Raw genomic sequence first — 16546 nt, 5'->3', positions numbered from 1 at the left:
AGCGGTATCACCGTTTGAGAGGCGGCGGGGATCGAAAGAAAAAGGCAAGTGAAAAAATATGAGGAGCCAAAAATAATTCAAGAAAAGAAAGTTTTATAGTACATAGAGGATGACATGCGGGTCCCATTTAGCAGCAGCGGTATCACCGTTTGAGAGGCGGCAGGGGATCGAAAGAAAAAGGTAAGATGAGGTGCCAAAAATAATTCAAGAAAAGAAAGTTTTATAGTACATAGAGGATGACATGCGGGTCCCAGTTAGCAGCAGCGGTATCACCGTTTGAGAGGCGGCGGGGGATCGAAAGAAAAAGGCAAGTGACCAAATTTGAGGTGCCAAAAAAAACTCCAAGAAAAGAAAGTTTTATAGTACATAGAGGATGACATGCGGGTCCCATTTAGCAGCAGCGGTATCACCGTTTGAGAGGCGGCAGGGGATCGAAAGAAAAAGGTAAGTGACCAAATATGAGGTGCCAAAAATAATTCAAGAAAAGAAAGTTTTATAGTACATAGAGGATGACATGCGGGTCCCAGTTAGCAGCAGCGGTATCACCGTTTGAGAGGCGGCAGGGGATGATACGTCTCCAACGTATCGATAATTTCTTGTGTTCCATGCCACATTATTGATGTTATCTACATGTTATATGCACACTTTATGTCATATTCGTGCATTTTCTGGAACTAACCTATTAACAAGATGCCGAAGTGCCGGTTCCTGTTTTCTGCTGTTTTTGGTTTCAGAAATCCTAGTAACGAAATATTCTCGGAATCGGACGAAATCAACGCCCGGGTTCCTATTTTACCGGAAGCATCCGGAACACACGAGAACCGCCGGAGAAGGGGGCGGGGCCACCACACCACACCCGGCGCGGCCAAGGGGGGGCGCCCCCTAGGGTGTGGGCCCCCCGGAAGCCCTCTGCGCGCCGCCTCTCCGCCTATATAAAGCCCACGACCTAAAAACCTCGGGGCGTTCGACGAAAACCACAAAAACCTTCCCGGAGCCGCCGCCATCGCGAAGCCAAGATGCAGGGGACGGGAGTCTCGTTCCGGCACCCTGCCGGAGCGGGGAAGTGCCCCGGAAGGCTTCTCCATCGACACCGCTGCCATCTCCACCGCCATCTTCATCACCGCTGCTGCTCCCATGAGGAGGAGTAGTTCTCCATCGAGGCTCGGGGCTGTACCGGTAGCTATGTGGTTCATCTCTCTCCTATGTGCTTCAATACAATAATCTCATGAGCTGCCTTACATGATTGAGATTCATATGATGATGCTTGTAATCTAGATGTCATTATGCTAGTCAAGTGAGTTTTACTTATGTGATCTCCGGAGACTCCTTGTCCCACGTGTGTAAAGGTGACAGGTGTGTGCACCGTGTGGGTCTCTTAGGCCATATTTCACAGAATACTTACTCAATGTTGAATGGCATAGTGAGGTGCTTATTTATATCTCTTTATGATTGCAACATGTTTTGTATCACAATTTATCTATGTGCTACTCTAGTGATTTGTTATTAAAGTAGTTTATTCCTCCTGCACGTGTGCAAAGGTGACAATGTGTGCACCGTGTTAGTACTTGGTTTATGCTATGATCATGATCTCTTGTAGATTGCGAAGTTAACTATTGCTATGATAATATTGATGTGATCTATTCCTCCTACATATGCATGAAGGTGACGAGTGTGCATGCTATGCTAGTACTTGGTTTAGTCTTTCGATCTATCTTACACTAAAGGTTACTAAAACATGAGCATTATTGTGGAGCTTGTTAACTCCGGCATTGAGGGTTCGTGTAATCCTACGCAATGTGTTCATCATCCAACAAAAGTGTAGAGTATGCATTTATCTATTCTGTTATGTGATCAATGTTGAGAGTGTCCACTAGTGAAAGTGTAATCCCTAGGCCTTGTTCCTAAGTACTGCTATCGCTGCTTGTTTCTTGTTTCTCTGCGTTACTACTGTCTGCGTTACTACTGCTTGTTTACTTGTCCCGGGCAAAGCACTCGTTGCGGTGCCGTTGCTACTACTTATTCATACCACCTGTATTTCACTATCTCTTCGCCGAACTAGTGCACCTATTAGGTGTGTTGGGGACACAAGAGACTTCTTGCTTTGTGGTTGCACGGTTGCATGAGAGGGATATCTTTGACCTCTTCCTCCACGAGTTCGATAAACCTTGGGTATCCACTTAAGGGAAACTTGCTGCTGTTCTACAAACCTCTGCTCTTGGAGGCCCAACACTGTCTACAAGAATAGAAGCTCCCGTAGACATCAAGCACTTTTACGGCGCCGTTGTCGGGGAGGAAAGGTAAAAGGCTCTCATACTACGGTCTCGGGTAAAGTATTTTTACGGCGCCGTTGTGTGTGTGCTCGAAGCTATTTCCTTTAGATCCTGCAATTGCATCTTTTTGTTTCTTGTTTACACTAGTTTGGCATGATGTACAAGAGTGAGCTTCTTATTCTATTTCCTGATTTAAAACATGGATTGTTTGATGCGAAAATTAAAAAACCTATGAAATCTTATTTGCATGCTTGGTAGTAATATTAGTATGAACGCTTTGAACACCATTGTTGACAATAATATAGAAAGTTCTAAGCTTGGGGAAGCTGGTTTTCATGATATTTTTAGTCCCCCAAGCATTGAGGAGAAAATTTTCTTTGATGATACTTTGCCTCCTATTTCGATGATGATAATGATAGTGGTCTTTTTGTGCCACCTACTATGGAGAGTAAATTTTGTTGTGATTATACTATGCCTCCTACACTTGATGAGAATAATAATGATAGCTACTTTGTTGAATTTGCTCCCGCTATTACTAATAAAATTGATTATGCTTATGTGGAGAGTAATAATTTTATGCATGAGACTCATGATAAGAATGCTTTATGTGATATTTATATTTTTGAGTTTGCTCATGTTGCTACTGAAAGTTATTATGAGAGAGGAAAATATGGTTGTAGAAGTTTTCATGTTACTAAAACACCTCTCTATGTGCTGAAATTTTTGAAGCTATACTTGTTTTATCTTCCTATGCTTGTTACTTTGCTCCTCATGAACTTGTTTATTTACAAGATTCCTATGCATAGGAAGCATGTTAGACTTAAATGTGTTTTGAATTTGCCTCTTGATGCTCTCTTTTGCTTCACATACTATCTTTTGCGAGTGCATCATTAAAACTGCTGAGCCCATCTTAACGGCTATAAAGAAAGAACTTCTTGGGAGATAACCCATGTGTTATTTTGCTACAGTACTTTGTTTTATATTTGTGTCTTGGAAGTTGTTTACTACTGTAGCAACCTCTCCTTATCTTAGTTTTGTGTTTTGTTGTGCCAAGTAAAGTCTTTGATAGTAAAGTAAGTACTAGATTTGGATTACTGCGCAGAAACAGATTTCTTTGCTGTCACGAATCTGTGTCTAATTCTCTGTAGGTAACTCAGAAAATTATGCCAATTTACGTGAGTGATCCTCAGATATGTACGCAACTTTCATTCAATTTGAGCATTTTCATTTGAGCAAGTCTGGTGGCCTAATAAAATCCATCTTTACGGACTGTTCTGTTTTGACAGATTCTGCCTTTTATTTCGCATTGCCTCTTTTGCTATGTTGGATGAATTTCTTTGATCCATTAATGTCCAGTAGCTTTATGCAATGTCCAGAAGTGTTAAGAATGATTGTGTCACCTCTGAACATGTTAATTTTTATTGTCCACTAACCCTCTAATGAGTTGTTTCGAGTTTGGTGTGGAGGAAGTTTTCAAGGGTCAAGAGAGGAGGATGATATACTACGATCAAGAAGAGTGAAAAGTCTAAGCTTGGGGATGCCCCGGTGGTTCATCCCTGCATATATCAAGAAGACTCAAGCGTCTAAGCTTGGGGATGCCCAAGGCATCCCCTTCTTCATCGATAAATTATCGGGTTCCTTCTCTTGAAACTATATTTTTATTCGGTCACATCTTATGTGCTTTACTTGGAGCGTCACGTGTGCTTTTGTTTTTGTTTTTGTTTGAATAAAGTGGATTACATCATGCTGGTGTGGGAGAGAGACACGCTCCGCTGGTTCATATGAACACATGTGTTCTTAGCTCATAATATTCATGGCGAAGTTTCCTCTTCGTTAAATTGTTATATGGTTGGAATTGGAAAATGATACATGTAGTAATTGCTATAATGTCTTGGATAATGTGATACTTGGCAATTGTTGTGCTCATGTTTAAGCTCTTGCATCATATGCTTTGCACCCATTAATGAAGAAATACATAGAGCATGCTAAAATTTGGTTTGCATATTTGGTTTCTCTAAGGTCTAGATAATTTCTAGTATTGAGTTTGAACAACAAGGAAGACGGTGTAGAGTCTTATAATGTTTTCAATATGTCTTTTATGTGAGTTTTGCTGCACCGGTTCATCCTTGTGTTTGTTTCAAATAAGCCTTGCTAGCCTAAACCTTGTATCGAGAGGGAATACTTCTCATGCATCCAAAATACTTGAGCTAACCACTATGCCATTTGTGTCCACCATATCTACCTATACTACATGGTATTTTCCCGCCATTCCAAAGTAAATTGCTTGAGTGCTACCTTTAAAATTCCATCATTCACCTTTGCAATATATAGCTCATGGGACAAATAGCTTAAAAACTATTGTGGTATTGAATATGTAATTATGCACTTTATCTCTTATTAAGTTGCTTGTTGTGCGATAACCATGTTTACTTGGGGAACGCCATCAACTCATTGTTGAATTTCATGTGAGTTGCTATGCATGTTCGTCTTGTACGAAGTAAGGGCGATCTACACTGAGTTGAATGGTTTCAGCATGCATATTGTGAGAGAAGAACATTGGGCCGCTAACTAAAGCCATGATTCATGGTGGAAGTTTCGGTTTTGGACAAATATCCTCAAGTCTCTAATGAGAAAAGAATTAATTGTTGTCAAATGCTTAAAGCATTCAAAGAGGAGTCCATTATCCGTTGTCTATGTTGTCCCGGTATGGATGTCTAAGTTGAGAATAATCAAAAGCGAGAAATCCAAATGCGAGCTTTCTCCTTAGACCTTTGTACGGGCGGCATAGAGGTACCCCTTTGTGAAACTTGGTTAAAGCATATGTATTGCGGTGATAATCCGGGTAGTCCAAGCTAATTAGGACAAGGTGCGGGCACTATTGGTACACTATGCATGAGGCTTGCAACTTATAAGATATAATTTACATGATGCATATGCTTTATTACTACCGTTGACAAAATTGTTTCATGTTTTCAAAATCAAAGCTCTAGCACAAATATAGCAATCGATGCTTTTCCTCTATGAGGACCATTCTTTTACTTTCAATGTTGAGTCAGTTCACCTATTTCTCTCCATCTCAAGAAGCAAACACTTGTGTGAACTGTGCATTGATTCCTACATACTTGCTTATTGCACTTATTATATTACTCTATGTTGACAATATCCATGAGATATACATGTTACAAGTTGAAAGCAACCGCTGAAACTTAATCTTCTTTTGTGTTGCTTCAATACCTTTACTTTGAATTATTACTTTATGAGTTAACTCTTATGCAAGACTTATTGATGCTTGTCTTGAAGTGCTATTCATGAAAAGTCTTTGCTTTATGATTCAGTTGTTTACCCATGTCATACACATTGTTTTGATCGCTGCATTCACTACATATGCTTTACAAATAGTATGATCAAGTTTATGATGGCATGTCACTCCAGAAATTATCTTTGTTATCGTTTTACCTGCTCGGGACGAGCGAGAACTAAGCTTGGGGATGCTGATACGTCTCCAACGTATCGATAATTTCTTGTGTTCCATGCCACATTATTGATGTTATCTACATGTTATATGCACACTTTATGTCATATTCGTGCATTTTCCGGAACTAACCTATTAACAAGATGCCGAAGTGCCGGTTCTCGTTTTCTGCTGTTTTTGGTTTCGAAATCCTAGTAACGAAATATTCTCGGAATCGGACGAAATCAACGCCCGGGTTCCTATTTTACCCGGAAGCATCCGGAACACACGAGAACCGCCGAGAGAAGGGGGCGGGGCCACCACACCACACCCCGGCGCGGCCAGGGGGGCGCGCCCCCTAGGGTGTGGGCCCCCCGTAAGCCCTCCTGCGCCGCCTCTCCGCCTATATAAAGCCCCCGACCTAAAAACCTCGGGGCGTTCGACGAAAACCACAAAAACCTTCCGGAGCCGCCGCCATCGCGAAGCCAAGATGCGGGGGACAGGAGTCTCCGTTCCGGCACCCTGCCGGAGCGGGGAAGTGCCCCGGAAGGCTTCTCCATCGACACCGCTGCCATCTCCACCGCCATCTTCATCACCGCTGCTGCTCCCATGAGGAGGGAGTAGTTCTCCATCGAGGCTCGGGGCTGTACCGGTAGCTATGTGGTTCATCTCTCTCCTATGTGCTTCAATACAATAATCTCATGAGCTGCCTTACATGATTGAGATTCATATGATGATGCTTGTAATCTAGATGTCATTATGCTAGTCAAGTGAGTTTTACTTATGTGATCTCCAGGAGACTCCTTGTCCCACGTGTGTAAAGGTGACGAGTGTGTGCACCGTGTGGGTCTCTTAGGCCATATTTCACAGAATACTTACTCAATGTTGAATGGCATAGTGAGGTGCTTATTTATATCTCTTTATGATTGCAACATGATTTGTATCACAATTTATCTATGTGCTACTCTAGTGATTTGTTATTAAAGTAGTTTATTCCTCCTGCACGTGTGCAAAGGTGACAGTGTGTGCACCGTGTTAGTACTTGGTTTATGCTATGATCATGATCTCTTGTAGATTGCGAAGTTAACTATTGCTATGATAATATTGATGTGATCTATTCCTCCTACATATGCATGAAGGTGACAGTGTTCATGCTATGCTAGTACTTGGTTTAGTCTTTCGATCTATCTTACACTAAAGGTTACTAAAACATGAGCATTATTGTGGAGCTTGTTAACTCCGGCATTGAGGGTTCGTGTAATCCTACGCAATGTGTTCATCATCCAACAAAAGTGTAGAGTATGCATTTATCTATTCTGTTATGTGATCAATGTTGAGAGTGTCCACTAGTGAAAGTGTAATCCCTAGGCCTTGTTCCTAAATACTCGCTATCGCTGCTTGTTTCTTGTTTTCTTGCGTTACTACTGCTGCGTTACTACTGCTTGTTTACTCGTCCTGGGCAAAGCAACTGTTCTGGTGCCGTTGCTACTACTTATTCATACCACCTGTATTTCACTATCTCTTAGCCGAACTAGTGCACCTATTAGGTGTGTTGGGGACACAAGAGACTTCTTGCTTTGTGGTTGCAGGGTTGCATGAGAGGGATATCTTTGACCTCTTCCTCCCTGAGTTCGATAAACCTTGGGTATCCACTTAAGGGAAACTTGCTGCTGTTCTACAAACCTCTGCTCTTGGAGGCCCAACACTGTCTACAAGAATAGAAGCTCCCGTAGACATCAGCAGGGGATCGAAAGAAAAAGGCAAGTGACCAAATTTGAGGTGCCAAAAAAAACTCCAAGAAAAGAAAGTTGATTGCACATAGAGGATGACATGCGGGTCCCATTTAGCAGCAGCGGTCTCAACGTTTCCAAGGCGGCAAGGGATCAAAAGAAAAAGGAAGTAGCCGAGAAATCAGGGTGTCAAAAAAAATCCAAGAAAAGAAAGAAATTTGGTTCATAGAGGATGACAAGCGGGACCCATGATCCTGCATCGTAAACGGCTCGATCGGAGAGTGTTGAACGAGATGGCGCGATCGAGAAAAAAAATAATGCTAGAGAGGCTGCCATCTGGGCCCTACATCCCTGGGCGGTGCGGATTTGCGTTGACTCGGCCGGTGAACCCGAGAATTCGCGATGCACCACGTCCCGGGCCACCATACGCGACGTTTTGGCCGCTTTCGTCGGGCTAGGTGGCCTCAAAAACGAGAAAAAAAAAGTTTTGACATGCACCACGGAGGGACCCAAAATCGTCGGCCATGGTACACCAGCAACCACGGCGCGACTTCAACTTCGTCGGCCATGGCAACTTTTCTTGTAGTGAAAACTCTTGGTTGTATCTTGTATACATACTTCTGTTAAGTAGTGTATTTTGCCATCCTACTAGCATATCTCATAAAAGAAATATGTAGTGATTACTAGAATAATCCACATAGACTATAAGCATTGCTACGGAAGATCTAATCTTATCGTATTCAACTCTTTGAACTTTGTCGTAAACAATTTTTCGATAAGTCAAGCTTTCTTCAAGGATATTTCATCCAAGTCTATCAATTTCATAGATCCATTTACTTTCATAAAGTATTCATCTATCTTGGATTTCATGGCGCATGGCGATTTTAACGGAGTCAGGGCCCATCATAACTTCTTTGTTTTGTAGTTGGTTTATCATTGTTCAAAATCAATCCTTTGTCCACAAATCATTTATTTGATCACAAAGTAAACCATACCTACAAGGTTCAATATGTACTTCGATCTCCATGGCTAAAATACTTTGTAGTCATGAGAGCCATGATCGTCCTGGCCGCTTCCGAAACCAATTCCGATGCTGCGCTACTCTGATCATTATGCTCAGGTTCATAAACCTTATCAAATTATATTGTCCTCCCACTCAAATACTTCACTGGAAACAATTTCTCGGAAATAAGAAACATTGACAAACACTTTTGTCTTTGTCTCGTGGGAAGAATTCCCAATTAAATCTCCGGGATAACCAACAAAGACATTCATCCGATTTTGGTTGACTATTAGGGTTTATACCCATGCCATAACTTGTATGGTGTCATTTCAACGGATCATGATGATGCTCTATTCAGTGTAAAAGCGGTAGTCACTAAAGCATAATCCACAAAAATATAATGGCATCAATATTTTATCTCATCATTGATCCAACAAAGTTTGGATATATCTCTTGGATACTTCATCATCACTATGATACTCCAAGAAACGTAAGTTGTAGAACAATTTCATAACTCTCTTAGATGTTCGCTAAAACTCGTAATTCAAATATTTCCACCATGATCCAATCATAGATATTTGATTTCTATTATGATGATTTCCACTTCATACTGAAATTTATTTGAATCCATTCAAATGTTTCAAACTTCTTCCTTATTGAATATATCCATATATATATACTCAATTCATTGTTGGAAGTTTTTATGAAGTAGAAGAATCTCCCGCACACAACTATGCCCAGTGAACCACATACATCAGCATGTATGTTTTCACTAAGTTAGTTGCCCGTTCAACTCTTGGCCTATGAACGGTATTTTAGTCATTCTTTTTAGAAAAGATTTGCAAGTGCCAAATGATTCAAAAATCAAGTGACTCCAAAAATCCATTTGCATGGAGTTCCTTCATGCATTCCTTTCTAACATGACCTAAATGGCGGTTCCACAAATAAGTGGAATTCAAATCATTTGCCTTATGGCATTTTAGCGTCGGTGTTATGTATGTGTGTTTCACCATTAAGATTTATAATAACTTATCCATCGTACATGGAGTAATGTCATAATTTGAACAACTCATTGTTTTCATTTGACCAGAGCAAAATAACAATTATTAAGTTCTTTATTATAAATTCTAAGGGCTAGATAGAATGCCAACGACTAACATAATAACACTTTATTTTGTTCCAGACGTGCATTCCTATCATATTCCTTGTCGATCACTTAGGCCATTGTATTCTTGTATTGCGTTGTTTTGTATGACACTTCATACCAACCAATATAGTACTAATACCCAAGAATTTCATAGTGTGACTTAACTAGGAATACAACCATAACATGTATATCATTTATATACACCTGAGCTAGACTTTCTAGTCTTTTCTTTTCTTTTTGCCAAAATATCTTTTGCGGTTTCTCTTTTAGCTTTCCTCATTATTCAGAAAACACTTCAACATCATTAACTTCTAGGTTTGTTGGTCAAATACCAATAACCTTGAGGTTCTTACTTTGAAGTTGATCATCATATGATAAGTGTTCCGGATTTCACTATTAGTAACCTTGTAATATGCATGATGAACAATTTCACTCATAATTTTATCCATTGTATCATGATGACTTTCTGAGACCATGTCTGTACATGCTAGGCTCATAAAGTTTTAACCTTGGTATTCGCATGTGCAAATCTGGCTTGCACCCGTTGTATGCACACGTAGAATCTATCACACCCGATCATCACGTGATGCTTCGATACGACGAGTCTTAGCAACGGTGCATACTAAGGATGATAACTTCATGGATATGCGAATATCGTTAGTGCCCCAATAGTTGGAGGATTGTGACGCTCTGGCGTCTTCAACCTTCATACATTCCCATAAAACTTATGAGTTTATGTAGTCTCACCATATAATATTCTATCATCTTGCAATAAGGTCTTAGATATCTCATATATCTCATACCTTGATTATTTCTGAAAACTAAATTTTCAGCTCCTTACTTTTCAAACAAATTTGAACTTCAAGTTTGACGGAGACAAGATAACTTTAGATACTAATTGAAACCATAGCTCTTTGAATCAAAAATGTGAGGTTTACTAAAAGTTTGCAATAGGACTTAATCATTTCTTGATTCATTAACAATACGGTACCAATCCGTAAAGTTTCTTATCAGATTTTAACAGTATTTCTATCTCAATAACAAGACTAGCGCATAGTAGAAAACGGATGCCAATACTACAAAAAATAATTCAAAATACTACTCGGACTATGTTTATGATAATTAGTTCATGTTCTAATCTTATTACTAATGAACTCCCACTTAATACAACATCCCTCATAGTTGTTAAGTGGTACACGATCCAAATCCACTACACCAAAACCGATCATCACGTGAGATGATGTAGCTTCAATGGTGAACATCTACATGTTGATCATATCATCCATATGACTCGTGTTCAACCTTTCGGTTTCCGTTGTCCCGAGGCCATGTCTGTACATGCTAGGCTCGTCAAGCAAACCCAAGTATTCCGTGTGTGCAACATGGCTTACACCCGTTGTATATGAACGTTGAATCTATCACATCCGATCATCACGAGATGCTTCGAAACGACGAACTTTGGCAACGGTGCATACGAGGGGAGAACACTTTATTATCTTGATATTAATGTGAGGGATCATCTTATAATGCTACCGTCGCGATCTAAGCAAAATAAGATGCATAAAGGATTAACATCACATGCAATTCATATGTGATATGATATGGCCCTTTAGTCTTTGCGCCTTCGATCTTCATCTCCAAAGCACGGACATGATCTCCATCATCAACGGGCATGATATCCATCATCGTCGGCGTAGCGTCAAGGTTCATGGCGCCGTCTTCATGGTTGTTCACCTCATGTAGCAACTATTACAACTACTTTGAAATACTACTCAACATGAAATTTAAAGACAACCATAAGGCTCCTGCCGGTTGCCACAATACAATAATGATCATCTCATACATATTCATCATCACATTATGGCCATATCACATCACCAAACCCTGCAAAAACAAGTTAGACGTCTCTAATTTGGTTTGCATATTTTACGTGGTTTAGGGTTTTTGAGTAAGATCTAATCTACCTACGAACATGAACCACAACGGTGATACAAGTGTTGGCAATAGAAGAGTAAATTGAATCTTCACTATAGTAGGAGAGACAGACACCCGCAAAGCCTCTTATGCAATACAAGTTGCATGTCGAACGAGGAGCAAGTCTCATGAACGCGGTCATGTAAAGTTAGCCCGAGCCGCTTCATCCCACTATGCCACAAAGATGCAAAGTACTCAAACTAAAGACAACAAGAGCATCAACGCCCACAAAACCATTGTGTTCTACTCGTGCAACCATCTATGCATAGACAAGGCTCTGATACCACTGTAGGATAACGTTGCATAGAAAACAAAAAATTTCCTACCGCGAACACGCAATCCAAGCCAAGATGCAATCTAGAAGACGGTAGCAACGAGGGGATATCGAGTCTCACCCTTGAAGAGATTCCAAAGCCTACAAGATGAGGCTCTTGTTGCTGCGGTAGACGTTCACTTGCCGCTTGCAAAAGCGCGTAGAAGATCTTGATCACGATCGCTTCCGGCGCCACGAACGGGCAGCACCTCCGTACTCGGTCACACGTTCGGTTGTTGATGAAGACGACGTCAACCTCCCCGTTCCAGCGGGCAGCGGAAGTAGTAGCTCCTCTTGAATCCGACAGCACAACGGCGTGGTGTCGGTGGCGGTGGAGAACTCCGGCGGAGCTTCGCTAAAGCTACGCGGAAGATATGGAGGAGAGGGGGCGGCTAGGGTTTGGGAGGGGTGGCCGGCCACTTCAAGGGGGGCGGCCAGCTTGTGGTCTTTGGGTGGTCGGCCCCTCCCTTGGCCCCTCATTATATAGGTGGATCCCCAAGAGTTGGTCTCCAAGTCTTCGAATAAGACCCGAACCAAAACCTTCCATAAGGAGGGGAAACCTAGCCAAGCTAGGACTCCCACCAAAGGTGGGAGTTCCACCTCCCATATGGGGGTGGCCGGCCCCTAAGGGGGAGTCCACTTGGGACTCCTCCCCCACTAGGGTTGGCCGGCCATGGAGGTGGAGTCCCATGTGGACTCCACCTTCCTTGGTGGTTTCTTCCGGACTTTTCTAGAACCTTCTAGAACCTTACATAGAACCTTCCGCGACATTTTAATTCACATAAAATGACATCCTATATATGAATCTTATTCTCCGGACCATTCCGGAACTCCTCGTGATGTCCGGGATCTCATCCGGGACTCCGAACAAATATTCGAACTCCATTCCATATTCAAGTACTACCATTTCAACATCCAACTTTAAGTGTGTCACCCTACGGTTCGTGAACTATGCGGACATGGTTGAGTGCTCACTCCGACCAATAACCAATAGCGGGATGTGGAGATCCATAATGACTCCCACATATTCAACGATGACTTTAGTGATCGAATGAACCATTCACATACAATACCAATTCCCTTTGTCACGCGATATTTTACTTGTCCGAGGTTTGATCTTCGGTATCACTCCATACCTTGTTCAACCTCGTCTCCCGACAAGTACTCTTTACTCGTACCGTGGTATGTGGTCTCTTATGAACTTATTCATATGCTTGCAAGACATTAGACGACATTCCACCGAGAGGGCCCAGAGTATATCTATCCGTCATCGGGATGGACAAATCCCACTGTTGATCCATATGCCTCAACTCATACTTTCCGGATACTTAATCCCTCCTTTATAGCCACCTATTTACGCAGTGGTGTTTGATGTAATCAAAGTACCTTTCTGGTATAAGTGATTTATATGATCTCATGGTCATAAGGACTAGGTAACTATGTATCGAAAGCTTATAGCAAATAACTTAATGACGAGATCTTATGCTACGCTTAATTGGGTGTGTCCATTACATCATTCATATAATGATATAATCTTATTATTAATAACATCCAATGTTCATGATTATGAAACTAATCATCCATTAATCAACAAGCTAGTTTAAGAGGCATACTAGGGACTTCTTTGTTGTCTACATATCACACATGCACTAATGTTTCGGTTAATACAATTATAGCATGATATATAAACATTTATCATAAACATAAAGATATAAATAATAACCACTTTATTATTGCCTCTAGGGCATATCTCCTTCAATCCGCGGCATCCGCAACGGCGCTCCAAGGCTGGAGATGCCGTCGTCGCAGCCGCCGTCTCCTCAATGGCAGCCGAGGAGGACGACGTACTCGTCCTCCTCGCACTCTTCTTCCTCGGGACCGGCGCGATCGACGCCGTCCTCGTCTTACCGGTCGGCGCCGTACACCGTTCCCAAACGGGAGGTGAAGGAGGAGCCGGCGACGCCCGTCAACACGAGGCGTGGCGGCAGCGGCAGCCGGCGGCAGCAAGGGAGGCGCGGCGGCGCCCTCCTCATCCCGAAGCCGGAGGTGAAGGAGGAGCCGGAGGAAGCGTCGCAGGCGGCGCTGCCGGCGGAGTACGAGCGGCAGCAGCGGCTCATCGCCGGCAGCGACGACCCCGAGGACCGGCCGGGGCTGCGGGCGGCGTTCTTGGCGTCCATCAACGACAAGGACGCTCGGAGGGGCGACCGGACGCGGCGATCGCCATGTCCATCCGCGACTCCGGCAAGCCGCTGGTGGACCTCACCGACGACGGCGAGGCAGGACCAAGCGGCTTGGTGAAGGACGAGCCCGTCGACGAGCCCGTCGACGAGCGCGTCAAGCAGGAGGTCGTCACCGACAACATGTACAACTTCCAGCAGTACTACGACGCCTCCGGCCGCCGCAAGTGGTTCTAGATTAGGTTTAGTTTAAAGTTAGTCAAATTTCGTTCGAATCTATGTAAGTTTGGACGAATCTAATCGAATCTAGTTAAGTTTAAAATTTGCGAAATTTTGTTTGGGGGACGCGACTGGGGAGCGACGTCCCCCAAACGCGGCACGAACGAAACACGTCCCCCAAACGCTCAATCCGGCGCGGTTTGGGGGACGGTTTGGGGGACGCGGCTGGAGATGCTCTTACTCGCCTCGGCATGCAATTTTCAGATCGTTCATCCGAATCGGCCGTTTCCGGCCGGATTTTACCGTTGTCGTCTAATTTTGCATGGTGTGGAGAAGTGTGGGAACCACCGCGTTTACTCGGCCTTCTCTCCCCACCTTTAGTCACCGGTTCACTTCTCTCTCCACTCGACTCCCTCACTGACACACGCAAACGTCCCATCAACCGCCGCCATGGCCTCCTGGCCTCCTCCGCCTCCCTTGCGGCCTTCAGCCCCAGCGCCGACGGATCTCGCCATCCCGACGGTCAGCCAGGCGAACCCTGCATAGCTGTGCATTGTCCGGGAGTACGAGGCAGGCAACCGCGAAGATTGATCCCGGTCGAGTACCGATGTTGAATCGGTCGTCTCCCGTCGCTTCGAGGCCCGCCGGGATGGGTACGAGGAGCGCGGTCGTGGCCGCACTACAAGCCACCAGGATTCGATCTGCGGATCCTGCGATGGGAGTTTTTCAGCCCCGCAACCTAGGGTTTGCTTCGGCCAGGGCGGCAGCAATGACGGCGGGTGAAGAAGGCTCCTGTCGGGAGATGGAGCCTCCGCCGGGGTTCGCCTCTATCGCGATGCACAAGCCGATGCCATGGGGCCAGCCGCGTCCGGCTGCTCCCAATGCTGCGCTGCCTCCCTTCGGCCGACTCCGTGCTCGTCGGCTACCGTCAGCTCCATCAGCGCCCCGTACTCCGACCGGAGCTCTAGCACTCTGTCATGCGACCGCTGCTTCGGCTCCGCCTCCGCCTCCACCTGGATTTAGGGTGCGACCTCGTGGACCACATGTCGGCGCCGCTGCGCGGTCTCTTCCTCTGACGGGCCCGCTTGCGCTCCATCCCGTCTAAATTGGATTGATGTCAATGTAGATCAGATTTATGTGAATGTGTGTTCCATGTTAGTCATAAGCATGTCAACGATGAGTAGGATGAATGGCATGATGAGTAGGATGAATGTAGATCTGATTGATGTCATTGGCAATGTGCGCGTCACTCCCATGGTGATGTTGAGTTTGTCATTGGCATGGTGATGTTGAGCTTGTGCATCGTCATGGCAATGACAAGCATGCCATTGGAGCTCACCATGCCAACTATAGCTCACTCTTGTCATTTGCATTGCATCTGCAGAACTGGATCTTCCTGAAAACATTTCCATACGGACCTATAGAGGAGGCACGGAACATTGTCGTTCGGGTGCAGCTTTGGGACGCCAATGAAAAGTTCATGGAAACCCACCGGCAGTTCACCAAGCCTAGGGTTCACGTCGGGCATCCTGCTAACGCGGGGCACGGTCCTATAGATTTCAGTTAATTCGGTGCATATTACTACTCTACATTACTCCCCATTATGACTAGTCTAAGCATCTGCGTCCTTTTGGAGCAAGTTTATCATCGTCGCCTAGGACCGAAGTGTGCGTGCCCTATTGGTTAGGCTTCCCCCTGTGGCCGTTGATTTCATCACGACCACAAATTAATAGAACACAACGTGTCCCAGCTTAAGAAAAAAGAAAAGTGGTAGTCCCTCCTGTTTATGTTGCGTATAATTTTTCGTGCAAGTTAAACCGTGCAAACTTTGATCAAGACTATAGATAATAATATAAAGATCTATTATGATAGATGCATATAATATAAAAATATATTTTATAACCATTCTAATTTTTTTATATGTTTATATTTTTATCAATATAAATGATAAAACTTTACAAACTTCAACTTTGACCAAACTTTATATGCAATATATTTTATGCAGGAGGGAGTATTTATGTGTTGAAAACGTTGAAAATAGAGGTAAGTGACACGACCATGGGTGATGTGGCTTAACGTAAGAGCAGCTTGCAAACATTAAATGCATATAGTGGGATTAACTTTAGAGGTCGTTTGGTATCCATCATTTGAGTCTGGAATCCTGGAATTCATTTTAAAATTCCATAGGTGGGTTGTTTGGTTGCCACAGAAATGGGCCATCATTTTATTTGGGAAATCCAGCAAAATGATGCCATGTGTAAT

At 43.5% G+C, this 16546-nt stretch overlaps 1 protein-coding gene across 1 annotated transcript in view; it reads right to left on the bottom strand.

Annotated features, from left to right (window-relative positions):
* LOC124671589 (protein TIFY 5-like) overlaps positions 1–14838 on the bottom strand; it is an 82682-nt gene extending 67844 nt beyond the window's left edge. Inside the window, exon 1 of the mRNA XM_047207946.1 lies at positions 14717–14838. Coding sequence (XP_047063902.1) covers positions 14717–14838 — 122 coding nt within the window. The remainder of the gene's footprint in view (positions 1–14716) is intronic.
* Positions 14839–16546: the final 1708 nt, after the last annotated feature.

Source organism: Lolium rigidum, chromosome 7 (genome assembly GCF_022539505.1).
Source record: "Lolium rigidum isolate FL_2022 chromosome 7, APGP_CSIRO_Lrig_0.1, whole genome shotgun sequence".
NCBI classification, from domain to species: Eukaryota; Viridiplantae; Streptophyta; class Magnoliopsida; order Poales; family Poaceae; genus Lolium; species Lolium rigidum.
The sequence above is the reverse complement of the archived record's forward strand: the minus strand, read 5'-3'. Positions and strand labels throughout refer to the sequence as shown.